Source organism: Octopus bimaculoides, chromosome 6 (genome assembly GCF_046866305.1).
Source record: "Octopus bimaculoides isolate indiv1 chromosome 6, ASM4686630v1, whole genome shotgun sequence".
In the NCBI taxonomy this organism is placed as follows: domain Eukaryota; kingdom Metazoa; phylum Mollusca; class Cephalopoda; order Octopoda; family Octopodidae; genus Octopus; species Octopus bimaculoides.
Window position 1 is genome coordinate 27,940,955 of NC_142933.1, and position 14,351 is coordinate 27,955,305.

General features: G+C 36.6%; 1 protein-coding gene across 7 annotated transcripts in view; it reads right to left on the bottom strand.

Moving 5' to 3' along the window:
• Positions 1–219: 219 nt before the first annotated feature.
• LOC106869792 (nuclear envelope integral membrane protein 1a) overlaps positions 220–14,351 on the bottom strand; it is a 32,773-nt gene continuing 18,641 nt past the window's right edge. For 3 of the 7 annotated variants that reach the window (XM_089353667.1, XM_014915653.3, XM_089353666.1), the window contains 2 exons: positions 8,843–9,004; positions 220–670 (listed from right to left, as the gene is read on the bottom strand). In XM_089353667.1, coding sequence (XP_089209793.1) covers positions 514–670; positions 8,843–9,004 — 319 coding nt within the window. In that variant the 3' untranslated portion in view covers positions 220–513. Of the gene's footprint in view, positions 6,260–8,421; positions 9,005–14,351 lie in introns of all 7 variants that reach the window. The other 4 variants (XR_016242193.1, XR_016242192.1, XM_089353669.1 and 1 more) reach the window with 4 other exon arrangements.

Below are 14,351 nucleotides of genomic sequence, written 5' to 3' on the forward strand. Positions count from 1 at the left end.
AAGAATACCCCTCCTAAACTTATGAATGCATTGTGTTGCTGAAGATTTTGTCATAACATGAAAGTCTCTCAGACAAAACCCATTTTCTTATTGGCTTCCATGTTATAGAACATGGAAGTTAGTGAGGAAAACAAGTCTTCCAATGGAACCATAACAAGGGGGGGGGGTGCCTGTGCTTTTAAAGAAACAATTTAAATAAAAAAAATCAAACGCAACTCAAATTATTGAAAAGCAAAATTTTATATTTTTTAAAATTATTTTTGATCCACAGAATTTGAAACATTAAAATGGTCTACACAAAAAAAAACATTTTTGATCGATAATATATATTACAAGTGTAAATTATCAGTAATATACTGTACAAAAAAAAAAAAAAAATCATTGAATGAATACAAGTCTTTTATGTATATACAATTGTTATTTTGTTTTCTCTTATTTTGGAAAAGAATGAGAAAGCACAAATTACCCAGCAGCAAAATAATTCATAAACTTAGTAAAAAAAGTTGAGGTACTTTAGAAAGACTCATCCCAGTTCAGTTCAATATCTGATCCTGATCCTTGACTGACTTGACTGTCATCAGAGCTTTGTTCTAGTGCTCCTGTGTCTGTATTATAGAATAACAACTCCTCATCGGTAATGTGAGAATTCCCTAAAATGAAACTAGTAAATCTAGAAAGAAAATAAAAATAAAAATTATTTCTTTTTCATCTACAGAATAATTTGAAAGAGGTGGAAGAGAAGGTTATGTCCATAATATAATTGGCGTTTTGTTCCAGTTCTCCCATGTGATATAGAAAAACAAACAGCTCATCATCAATGATGTATCAACTCACTAATATGAAACTAGTAAATCTTGAATGAAAAAAAGATAATTAAATAATTTTTCTCTGTAGAATAATTTAAAGAGCAGAAAGATGAGGGAGTTATGTCCAAAACATTTTTAGGAAGTTTACACAGAAGGAGTGAGAATAATGAGATTCAATGTCCAGTTGGAATTGTGACAGGTCAGCAGCTGAAAGAAAGATGCAAGTGGAAAGTTGCAGACAGATGGTACCAGTACAGCCAGTTGTCACTTGAGAGTGTGTATGACTTGGTGGCATACACTGCACTTTCACTAATCATTTTAGATACCTTTGCAGTTGCAAGAAGACATAGGCACACTCTAAGCCCATCTCAGCCCTTGAACCAGCAGAACATCAAGGATTTGATAGCTGGTAGAGAGGGCTGCGCAACACCCAGACAGTAATCATGACTCACAAGTGGACCAAGAGAATGTCAAATGAAGTATCTTACTCAAAGACACAAAGCACCACCCAGTCCAGGAATTGAACCAACAATCTTGTGAACATGAGCTAAATAGCCCAATTACCTAAGCTTCACTGAGAGATGTCATTCTAAAGATGAAGAATCTAGAAGATAGGATATATTAAAGAGGTTTATTGGATATTCAAGTGGTGCATTAAGTAGTTTTAACTGGAATTGGTAAAGAGATGGTAATTTTAGAGAAGTAGAAGCAGAACAAATTCTACAAACATATACAGAAAACATCTCTTCTTTTTGTCTTTGAAATCAGCAGCTCATTGAAAACAATGATTTATTTCATCAAAGCTTAGAGTAACACCAAAAATATAAATAGTGAAGAAGTACTACACCACACATTAATTAATATGTGGAACGTCTATGCAATCTGTTGTTAGTTAAAATCAAATGATTAAACATTAAAAATTCAAATAAGCAGTGAAAGAAGAAAAAATTTTATAAATGACTAATAATGTTTTACATTTGAATATATGGGAGATAATTCTGTTTATGTTTTGTCCTTGTTGAAGCTCTTTAGTGAAATAGATGCACCATAACTTATATTCATTTATATCATGAGTGAATAAAGGGCTTTGTTGGTTACAGGTTTCTAATGAGCAAATAACTGATTCATTGCATTTTTGATGACAAGAATCACAAGAGAGTGCTTGTAACTAAGTACAGGATATATAAAGGGACTTTGTTCACTGCTCACTGGTTTTTCTGCTTTCTTGCCAACACACACGTGCATTTATACATGTATGGGTATAGGTAAAGGTATGTGTGGTTAAGAAGTTCACTTCCCAACCATGTGGTTTCAAGTTCAGTCCTATTGTGTAGCACTTTGAGCAAGTGTCTCCACTACAATCTCAGACAGATCAAAGCCTTGTGAATAGATGGAACTTCCACCTCTTTTACCCTCGCTTTATCCAACCCAGGTCTAGCACTAGTCACTCACCCAGTCCTTCCTTTCTAGAACATCACTTCTCTGGAACACCCTCTTTGCTCACATTTCTCTAGCTGGTACTGACATACAATGGTTCAAAAGGAACATTAACTGCATCAATTCTGCCAGTCTCAGAAGGTATGCAAAAGACAATAGGTATTGTTCTTCCTCCAGATCCAACAAAAAAATTTACATTTTATTTATTCAATCTTTCCTTCCTAGAACAGATGCCGTCTCTATGTGTTTCCTGTAGTCATTAACCTACAACTGTCCAAGCTTTATATTGATTATATACAACAATCTCACCACTGTGGAATGGCCTATAAAAGTCATAGGCATTGACATATTACTTTGGACTATCAAGAATATTTTCTCAAAGAATGATCAAGCAGCAAAAATAACTAAACTACCAGACAAATTCTTCCTAGAGTTTTGTTTTTTCATACTATCGTCCAAGTTCAAATCTTGTTAAGGCCAGCTTTACATGTGATTTCACTATCATCATTGTTTTTACATCTGCTTTTTTTCATACTGACATGGACTGGATGAGATTATTAACCCTTCAGCATTTAAAACAGCCATATCTGGCCAAAATAATTTACCTGTTTTATCTTAAAGCCAGCCAGATCTGACCTCTCATATTCACTAATAAATAAACATTACATTGATACAGTAATCTGAATGCTAAAGCGTTAAAGCAGTATTTTATGGCCAGAGGCCCTTGTTGCCAGCTGTTACTTGTTAAGGTGTTTTTATTCCACTAGTTTTCACACAAAACCATCAAACTGTAGGGTATGTTAACCTATGAAAACAAACACTCATTCCCATACAACCACACATATACACAACAAAATTTCATACAATTTTTGTCTATCAAATTCCAGAACCCACTATAAGTACATAACTCTTGACTAAAAAAGTGCCATGCTGCAGGATAAGATGGAACTTGAAGCTTGTAAACACATAGCCTTACCTATAATTATGATTGATAAAATAAATATTAAACATGTAATAGGGCTCATATTTGACCCTTACATATTTGTAGCTTCTATATAATTGAAAGCTTTCAACCAGATTACACATGAGGGTGGAGTGAGAACTGCAACTTTCAAAATTGGTAGCCAAGAATCATATTTTGTTGCAAATTAGGGTTAAAAGAAAGGTGTATAAAAGAACTTTGTGGTTAAATATCTTTTCCGGGCTTTGCAACGCAATTGAAAATTTTAAAAATCACTATTTTTGGTTGAATTTTGGATTTCATGGATTATGATACATATTTCTACATAGCAGAATGCAAAACAGTAAATATAGTATCCTCAAGAGGTTGCATACCAAGTTTCAATACAATTGACTTATATTTTAAGGTTCCACATTGACTATAAAGAGAACGGGAGTGTGAACTTCTCTCCAGTGGTCATTGTGTGTGGACGTATGTCATGCATGTGTGAAGTTTTCTGCTTTGTACCTTGATTTTAGGCCATTGTATTAAAATTAACGATCGTGTTGAATTTAGTGTTGTTTACATTTAGTGATGACTCATAAGCCAATAACATGTCATGATACTGAAAGCCAAATATTTGGTACTCCATGTGATCTTAGCAAGTGAGTTTTGCCAACTGACAAGGATGTACTAAAATACGTTTTATTTGAATAAGAAAAAGAAAAGAATGTAGTTAAAAAAAGATCCTTCAATTAAACAAATTGTCAAGATTGTAGCAGAAAAGATAATTCTTCTTTGACAAAAGACATCCATCCTTTGTGTTACGATGGAGTCATTTAAACCAAAAATCTTAAACTTTTATCTAAAGTACCAAGTATTACAAAAATCAGTGAAAAATAGAAAAAATTTGCCATCATTTCAAGCAAAGTGTAAAGTGTTTAAAAACAATGCAACAAAAGATTTATTTGACATTTCCTGTTGCAAGTGCAACTCCTTTAAAAATTGCAGTTGTAGTAGAGACAAAAAAGTACCTCAGAGAGAACAAGATTTTTTACAGCATCAATAGAAAAATCGAAAAATGATCATGGGCGGAATAGATCAAGCAGTATCTAAACAGAATGTTCAGAGGTTGATTAGAAAGAATTAGTCAGATCACAGTCGCCCAGTTATGTCAGCAAAGGATCCTGAATTGATAGGGTTTTTATCAAGCAGTGAATCTGGAAATAGACCAGCAGGTGAAGATGAGGACTTTCCAATTCCATTTTCCATGAAACAAAAAAGATGTCAGCAAAAACCTAAATTCAAAAACACCAATAAAACGAATGAAATTCCCAGAACTAGCTTCTGTCTGAGACTGCACCAGTGTGTCAGACCATGGTGCTGCTTTTCTTACAAGTTTGGTCATCCATAACTTAACAGCAAGTATATCTGGTGAATGTTCTTTCGTTATAGACAGATTGAAGGTAAGGCGGGAATGATCCAGAAAACTTAAATCCCTGCAGCAGGAAGGTAAGCCACATAAACCATTGTCTGCCGTGTATTTTGAATGGAAGGAGGGACACAACTCTCAAACGGGAAAAACATTTTGTAAGAAAACAATTCAAAAAGAACACATTCACACATTCCATTCATAAAAGAACCTGAGCCCTGCTATTTTGAGCACTTTGCTGTTAAAACAGGTTCTGTAAAAGCCATTTCCAATGTTTTGTTGAATTATTTGGAAACCAATGAGATAGTAACCAATCACATGATAGCAGCTGGTTGCAATGATACTGCAGTCAATACAGGACCAAAAGGAAGCACTGTTAGACTTTTGGAGGATAAAATGAAAAAGCCATTGCATTGGTTTATGTATCAGTTCCACACAAATGAGCTTCCCTTATGCCATCTTATTAACAATCTTGGCGGAAAAACTACCGGGCCTCATGGATTTCTTAGGCTGATTGGTAAGAGACTGGAGCGATGTGAAACACTAAGTGTTGTGAAGTTTAATCAGATCCCAACAGACTTACCATCAGTAGACAGAAATGATCTCAGCACTGATCATAAATACCTTCTTGATCTCCACCAGGATATCTGAAGGGAAATGTTCATCTGAATTGGCATTAAGGAATCCTGACAAAATGGCGCATTCTCGATGGCTTACATGCAAATCGTATGCTACAGTTGTATATTGCCACCGAGAATCCTTCTAACATGATGAAATTAACTGTTGCTTACATAATGAAAGTTTATGTGCCAATGTGGTTCACAATTAAACACAACTCTTCCTTGGAAAATGGGGCTCCAAATGTATTCAAGATGACTGAGTCTTCGAGAGAAATGGATCAAGCGGTATAAGACATTGTATTTCCAGTTGTACAATGGAATGCTTTCTTTGTGCACCTAGAAAATATTTTGCTGGCCATGATAAACAGAGCCACATTTGAGAACTAGCATGGAGGCATATAAAGCAGGCTCAAACACAGTATAAAGGGAAATCTGTGTGAACTTTCAAAATTCCTACCCTAAACTTTGCTGTCTCAAACTACATGGACATAATTAACTGGCAGGACACCATTGTTACTGAACCACCTCTAACAGGCATTTTCCGATGAAATAATCAATACCTTCATTGATGCAACTGGAAAAATTACTGTGCCACAACCAAGCAGAGAAGAGATGTGTAAAACTCATGACAAAAGCATCAGCTAATGTTTGTGGTGAGAACAGTCAAGACAGTTTCATTAGGAGTTGAATCAAATCAAGAGAAAAAATTCTGGTGTTCGAGGCAAAAAGGACTTCAAATTGAAAAGTAATACAGCAATAATCAATTAGAATTGTTTGGTTTTAGCTATTTTGAACATAACAAACAATTAGCATTATGTTGTTTTAGCAATTTCCAAAACAACAAATCTTTGACTGTTCCATTCTTTATTTGAGAGGGAGATGATAATTCTCATCTATGGAAAAACTTAATTGGCTCTATTACTGGAATGAAAAGGAATGCACTACCACATCATCATTGTTTAACGTCTGCTTTTCATGCTGGCATGGGTTGGACGGTTTGACTGAGGACTGGCAAGCCAGAAAGCTGCACCAGGCTCCAATCTGATGTAGCAAAGTTTCTACAGCTGGATGCCCTTCCTAATGCCAACCACTCCAAGAGTGTAGTGGATGCTTTTATGTGCCACTGGCACGAGGGTCAGTCAAGCGGTACTGGCAACGACCACGCTCAAAAGGTGTTTTTTATGTGCCACCTGCACAGGAGTCAGCCTGGCGGCACTGACAACGACCACGCTCAAATGTTGTTTTTCATGTGCCACTGGCACTTGTGCCCGTAAGGTGACGCTGGCAACAATCATGCTTGAATGGTGCTTTTCATGTGCCACCAGCACGGGAGCCAGTTAGCAGCCCTGGCAACGATCACACTCAGATTGTGCTTTTAACATTCCAATGGCATGGGTGCCAACCAGGCGGTACTGTCATCGGCTACGTCAGTGATTTTGATTTCACTTGCCTCAACAGGTCTTCACAAGCAAAGTTTATTGTCCAATGAATGAAGGGTATTCATAAGTGGGCTGGTTATACACCACTGGTGTAGGCCATGGGTTATGGTCTCACTTGGTTTGTCAGGTCTTCTTAAGCACAGCATATCTCAGTCACTAGTCATTGCCTTGGTGAAGCCCAATGTTCGAAGGTCGTGCTTCATCACCTCATCCCAGGTCTTCCTGGGTCTACCTCTTCCACAGGTTCCCTCAACTGCTAAGGTGTGACACTTTTTCACACAGCTGTCCTCATCCATATGCAACACATGACCATACCAGTGCAGTCGTCTCTCTTGCACACTACATCTAATGCTTCTTAAGTCCAACTTTTCTCTCAGGGTGCTTACACTCTTGTGTATGCACACTGACATTACACATCCAGCAGAGCATACTGGCTTCATTCCTTGCAAGCTTACGCATGTCCTCAATAGTCATGGCCCATGTTTCACTGCCATGTAGCACAGCTGTTAGTACACATGCGTCATACAATCTTCCTTTTACTCTGAATGAGAGGCCCTTTGTCACCAGCAGAAGTAGGAGCCCTCTGAACTTTACCCAGGCTATTCTTATTCTAGCAGCTACACTTTCAGAGCATCCACCCCCGCCTACTGACTTTGTCACCTAGGTAACAGAAGCTATTCTCTGCATATTTTCAAAGTTTATTGTTCCTAAGCATTTGCCACATACAAACTATCTTCCCAGTTAGCCTTCCTTTGATATTGTTGCACCTCTTATGTGTCCATAGCTTATTATTTACATGGAATTATTTCGAATAAATTGGAAATGTTAATTACTTTTATCACCAAAATGTGTCAAGAATCAAAAATTGGTATACACATAATTTTATTTTAATGTGTCTAATCTAGACCTCATATAACACATATATTCGGTGACTTGGTATTAAAAATAATACAGAAAACAAAATCGGAAAGTCTATTTATTTCTGCCCTGAGAGAAATGTTGGACATAAGAAGCATCAGATGTGTGCAAGAGAGACGACTGCGCTGGTATGGTCATGTGCTGCATATGGATGAGGAGGGCTGTGTGAAGCAGTGTCACTCCCTAACAGTGGAAGGAACCTATAGAAGAGTTTCCTCATATCTTCCCAGGAAGACATGGGATGAGGTGGTGAAGCATGACCTTCGAATGTTGGGCCTCACAGAGGCAATGGCAAAAGACTGAGACTTCTGGAGATATGCTGTGATTGAAAAGACCTGGCAAGTAAAGTGAAATCACAGCCGTAGCCTACACCAGTGTCACATAACCAGCCCTGAATCGTCGGGTGACACACCGTGCTTGAGGAGACCTAATCAAAAGTCAAATCATAATCAAATGGAAATTGTAGTTGTGGCCGATACCAGTGCCACCTGACTGGCTCCCGTGTTGGTGGCACGCAATAAGCACCATTCATGTGTAGGTCGTTGCTAGTGTCGCCTGACTGGCTCCCCATGCTGATGGCATGCAAAAAGTACTATCTGAACGTGATTGATGCCAGCTTCCCCGCCCCAACTGGCTCCTATGCCAGTAGCACATAAAAAGCACCATCCAAACATGGCTGATGCCAGTGCCCTAACCCTGACTGGCTCCCATGCCGGTGGCACGTAAAAAGCACCCACTACACTCTCGGAGTGGTTGGCATTAGGAAGGGCATCCAGCTGTAGAAACATTGCCAAATCAGATTGGAGCCTGGTGTGGCCTCCTGGCTTGCCAGTCCCCAGTCAAACCATCCAACACATGCCAGCTTGGAAAATGGACGTTAAACAATGATGATGATGATGATGATGAATTTCGAAATTTCAAGTGCGTTGCAGAACCTGAAGATATAAATTTTAGAGCTTGAGATTTTAACGTTCATGTTTTTAAAGGATTTTGCAAAAGAAAACTGATTCGTAACAATGAATGCAAAAAATAAAATGAGAAATGGCAAACATGTTATAAATTGATTTTTTCACTCATTACTCAAAATTTCAAGCGGGCTGTAGAGCCTGAAGATGTAAATTTAAGAACTTCAGATTTTAACACAGTTGATTTTTAAAGGATTTTGCAATAAAAAATATATTCTTGAAAACCTATTTCGAAAATCTGTGTAAAATGTACCTTTTTCGCTCCACCCGATTTATTACACATACCTTTTAGGAGAACTAAGTTTGTTGACTACTTTCCAATGGTCACAGTCCGGACTGCGGCAATACTCCCTGAGCTTTTCCAAGGCAATCTTTGTTTCTACTGCTCCTTGAGTAATGTATTCTTCTTCTGTTAAAAATCTGTGTTTTCGTGGGAAATATTTATACCTAAAAAGGAAAAACAGGACAACAATCAATATTTTATATCCATATTTACAATCCATACAGTATGGGGGCAGAGATTTTCTTTACACTTTTACTGGACTGAGGTCATGTAGGGATACACTATGCTACTGGTGTGTTCCTTTCTTTTTATAACAGAAATTTTGAAAACTGGCATATGTACTGTTACAGCTGATTGTATTTCCTACTCACTAACAACTCAAGTCTTCTCCATCCTATGGGAAAGTGACAAGTACTCCTAGAAAGAGTAGTATAACCCTTTTTAAAGCTACCTGTCAGCCCACCAAACTGCAAACTATCAGCTCATTCTGTTTTATCTTGTAGATGTTCAGATTGGCCATTAACTACAACAATCTCACTGGCCTAGAAAAGCCTATAAAATGGAAATACACCTGCTAGAAATAACAGTTTCATCTCCCTCAAGTCATACTCTGCCATCTTAGAAATAGAACACATGGTACAATATAGTTTTAGATACATTTCGTTAATTCATATAATGTCCATTTTTCACTGCTGGTATAGATTAGATGGTGAGTTATCTGAGGAAAGATTTTATAGCTGGATGCTCTTCCTGTCACTAACCCTCACCTATTTTGCCACATAAGGGATTTCTCTTTAATCCAGAGGTCTTCAAAAATGTAGAGTGACTGGTCATAATGTCAACAAAAATGCTAATATTTACCATGGTATTGTTGAAGCAGTACCAAGTGTGGAGAACATTCACTCACACACACGTGATGGGCTTCCTACAATTTCTTGTCTGCTAAATTCATTTACAAGGCATTTGTCAGCTTGGGACTATAGCAGAAGATATTTGCTCAGTGGGACTGAACCTGAAAACACATATTATAAAACAATCTTCTTAACCACACAGCCATGCCTGCACCTATCCACAGTATTATTTGAGAAAAAGATGGGAATGTCACAGCTGCAATGCTTCTGACTACAGATCTACTTGAGCAGAACAAACTTGAAGACTAACTGACAATAATAACCAACAACTAATTCATAAAAAAAAAAAAACAACTACCTTAACTGGTAATTAAGAATAATAGTACATTGTTGTTGACAGGCTGTGAAGTTTTCTTCATAATCACCTGCTTTTAGATTAGATTCCAGTCCATGCCTCACTACATGGCATCTTAGACAAGTGTCTTCAACTACAGTCTTTAGCTGACAAATGCCTTGTAAACAAAATTGGAAAATGGAAACTGTTCAGAAAGCCATTGTCTGTGTGTATATATATATATATATATATATATATATATATATATGTGCATCTTTCCATGTCTTTACATTAACATTGTTTGGGGTGCAATGTTATGTTTACATCTCCCATAAACAATTCATACTGTATAGTTCAGTGGTTCCATTGGTTTCAATGTGTGAAGAATCAGTAAAATAAAAATACCATTTTTAAAAAAAACAGACAAGAGTTGATAACATGAGATGAGATGAGAGGCATCCAGCCATTGAATACGGCTTTAATAATTTTTGTCCAACTCATGCCAGCATGGAAAAAATTGATGATGAATGCTATTGGAGGCTAAATCCAGTTAACTTACATAACCCTTTAGCATTCAGATATTACTCTATCAAATGCAAAGCTTATTCATTCACACTGTTTTGAATTAATCATGTATTATCTCATAACATTGAAATCTTAATGATGGGATTGTTTAGTTTTAGAATGACATTATACAGTAGGTGTGAGAGGCCAAATCTGGCCAGTTTAAATGCTTAAGGGTTAAGCTAACATATGACAAATTAACTGATAAAATATTTCTAGCCCTGATCAACCTCTTTGTTGAGAACATTTTAAATCCTTTTGATACTGAACCACTGTCCTTGGTTCTATGATACAAATTTCTTGTTTTAAAATGATCTAAATTAACACCTTCCATCAAAATTTCATGCTAATTTGTTCCAAACACCAGCTTAATAATGACAAGGTTATTGTATTAAATTCTTTGTTATTTTCAAAATTAATTGAAACAAGGATAGTGTAATTCAACAGAAATATAGTAACAGAATTTTAAAAACTTAAAACCTGTGATACTACATTTTAAATAGAAGCTGAGATATTTGGTGGTACTGTAGAGCAGTGCTATATTTCATTACACATACACACACACAGATAGGTAGATAGCTAGATATATATATATATAGATAGATAGAGAGATAGGAACAGAGAGAATGTGAGTGAGCTTGACTTTATTTTCAAGTGTATTTCATTTTATTAGCAGAACTTCTATTTTATAATATATGCATATGTATGTATGCACGTATGTGTGTGTGCATGATTTTTATAATCACCATCAATTTACATCTGTTTTCCATCTGGCATGGGTTGGACCATGTGTGAATACAAAATGTCTTACATATGTGTAAGACATTTTACATGCACGTGCGCGCACACACACCCACACATTTTCCCAACAGGTCGAGTTTTGCCATTTCAGTATCAGCCCATAGTTTCTTTGAGCAAATATTTTTACAGCTGGATGTTCTTTCTAGAGTAACTGTCAACTATTTGATGGCCATTCATATGTACTTATTTACATATATACATATACATATACACACACACACATATATACATATACACACACATATATATGCACATACATATACATGTATACACACACACACATATATATCCTGAGAGTCTGCTAATACTTTGCATGTGCCACGTCCTAGCATTGTTTTTTTTGGATTTACTATATATATATATATATATATATATATATATATATATATATATATATATACATACATATACATACATATATATATATATATATACATATACATACATTATTGCACAGTGTTAGGGTTTTATCATTTATAAAATGTGTGACAATTTGTGCTAAATATTATTCAAATATAGATATACATTTACTGGAGATATCTTCCATAGTCCCTAATACTAACAAGCAAATTAAGATCCTTGCTTGTTTTATTGCTTTTTTTTTTTTAGTCTCTCTTTTAACCCTTTGGCATTTAAACTGGCCATATCCAGCCCAAATATTCTACCTGTTTTATGCTCAAACTGGTCAGATCTGGCCTCTCTGACCTTGCTCTACAATGTCATACTAAAACTAAACAATCACATCATTGAAATCTTGACGGTATAAAATATTGTATGAATAATTTCAAAACAACATGAATAAATAAACATTGTATTTGACAGACTAATCTGAATGCCAAAAAGGTTAAATAAACTCTTTCAATGTTTCAACCTTATTTTATTGTTACTCAAACAAAATGAGAACGAGATGGTCAACATACATGTTTCCCATAGCACCTGTATCAAATATTAGTGTAGGAACAGGGGAGTTTGATACATTGTCTTTAGCACAGCACAAATTATAGTAGATACTACTGTCACAACTTGCCTACACTTATAATACGTATGGAATGACATGGAGAGAGAGGGGCTCAATGCTAAAGGTTTGTCATCTTATCAGCAGAGTTACCATGTTTCCTTGGACATTCAATTGTAAATAATTTTTTTCTGATAATTCATGCAGATTAACACATTTCTACAATCTTCCAGTCAAAGCTAACATGGAAAATATATTGGCCGTTATGGGATTTAAATTTCTTTCATCAACAGCCAAGTAGACCAGAGAAGAGATCACTACACAGTTGCTCATTCTGCTAGAGATAACAGCTAAATTTCCCTTATATTACATTGTACTGTCTTAAAAAAAGGGGATAATGAACAATGTATGAGGGTTGACCTAAGAATAAAAACAATAGTAAAGGACAAACAAGCAATGCTGTTCCTCATGGTTAGATCCACAGAATCCATGCAGTTAATAGGTTGAAACAACAAGCTAAAGGCTGAAAATTTTACAGCAAATTCCACTTTTATCCTGTTTCCTCTATTAGCAGTTACTAAATATTTGCAGCAGCAGCAACCGCCACCACTGCCATCATCATCATCATCATTTTAATGTTCACTTTTCTATGCTTGCATAGGTTGGATGGAATTTGTTGCAGTAGATTTTCTATGGCTGGATGTTCTTTCAGTTGCCAATCCTACCGATTTCCAAATAATGGTAATATTTCCCCATGACCTGACATGTTGTAATTGGAGACCACAAATGACACTGCTAGCATAACAGTGGCACTCATTTACAAGTATCACACAAAGCAAACCAAAGAGACAGTATCTCAATAAAACAGTCTTTGAACAGCATTCTTGACTTCAAATCCTGCCAAAGTCAACCTTGCCCTTTAACTTTTTTGAAGGTCAATAAAAATATACCAATTCATGACAGTGGTTTCATGTAATTGTAAGACCATCAAACTGGAAGGTGTCTCATGATATTTATTCCAGCCCTTTTTGTTCTGAGTTCAAATCCCACCCATAGCCTACTTAGGTTGTAGACTTGACTCACTGCTCAGTTTAATGCCACCACCTAACATCTTGGGTGGTCTACCAGAGACCACTCTATTGCAAGCATTTAGGCCAGGTTTCTGGTTTGAGGATAACTTCCTTTCTCCTTTCCACCAGTCTTGGAAGCTCCATAAAGAGTCATATCTTCTTTTATCTTTTATTTGTTTCAGTCATTGGACTGTGGCCATGCTGGGCCACCACCCTGAAGAGGTTTAGTTGAATAAATCAACTCCAGTACTTATTTTTTTTAAATACCTGGTACTTATTCTGTCAGTCTCTTTTGTCAAACTGCCAAGTTATGGGGGCCATGAACAAACCAACACTGGTTGTCAAGCAGAGTGGTAGGACAAACACAAACACAAAGACACATACATACATAGACATCACATATACATATAATGGGCTTCGCCCAAGGTGTCACACAGTTGGATTTAACTCAAAAGAATAGAAAAACCAAAAAAAAACCACAAGGTACTGTCAGTGAGAGACATATCACTAATGTGGTTATAGCAAATATGAATGTAAAGCAAGTCACATAAATGCAACCTCAACCATAAAATATATGGAACCTGCTGGAGATGGGTCTTAATAAACCTATTCCGCTTGCGAAGACCTGTTGAGGCAATCGAAATCGAACTAAATTCGACAACTGGCACCCATGCCAACGATGTCTCCTTCATTGAATACGAAACTCAGCTTGCAAAGACCTGTTGGGGCAAGCGAAAGCGAAAGCGAAATCGTGATGGCATCTGTGCCCAGTGTCGCTTTCCTGGTACTTGTGTCGGTGGCAAGTGTAAAGACATTTGAGCGAGATCGTTGCCAGTGCCGCCAGACTGGCTCCTGTGCAGGTGGCATGTAAAATACATCATTTTGAGCATGGCCATTGCCAGTACCGCCTGACTGGCCTTCGTGCGGGTGACACGT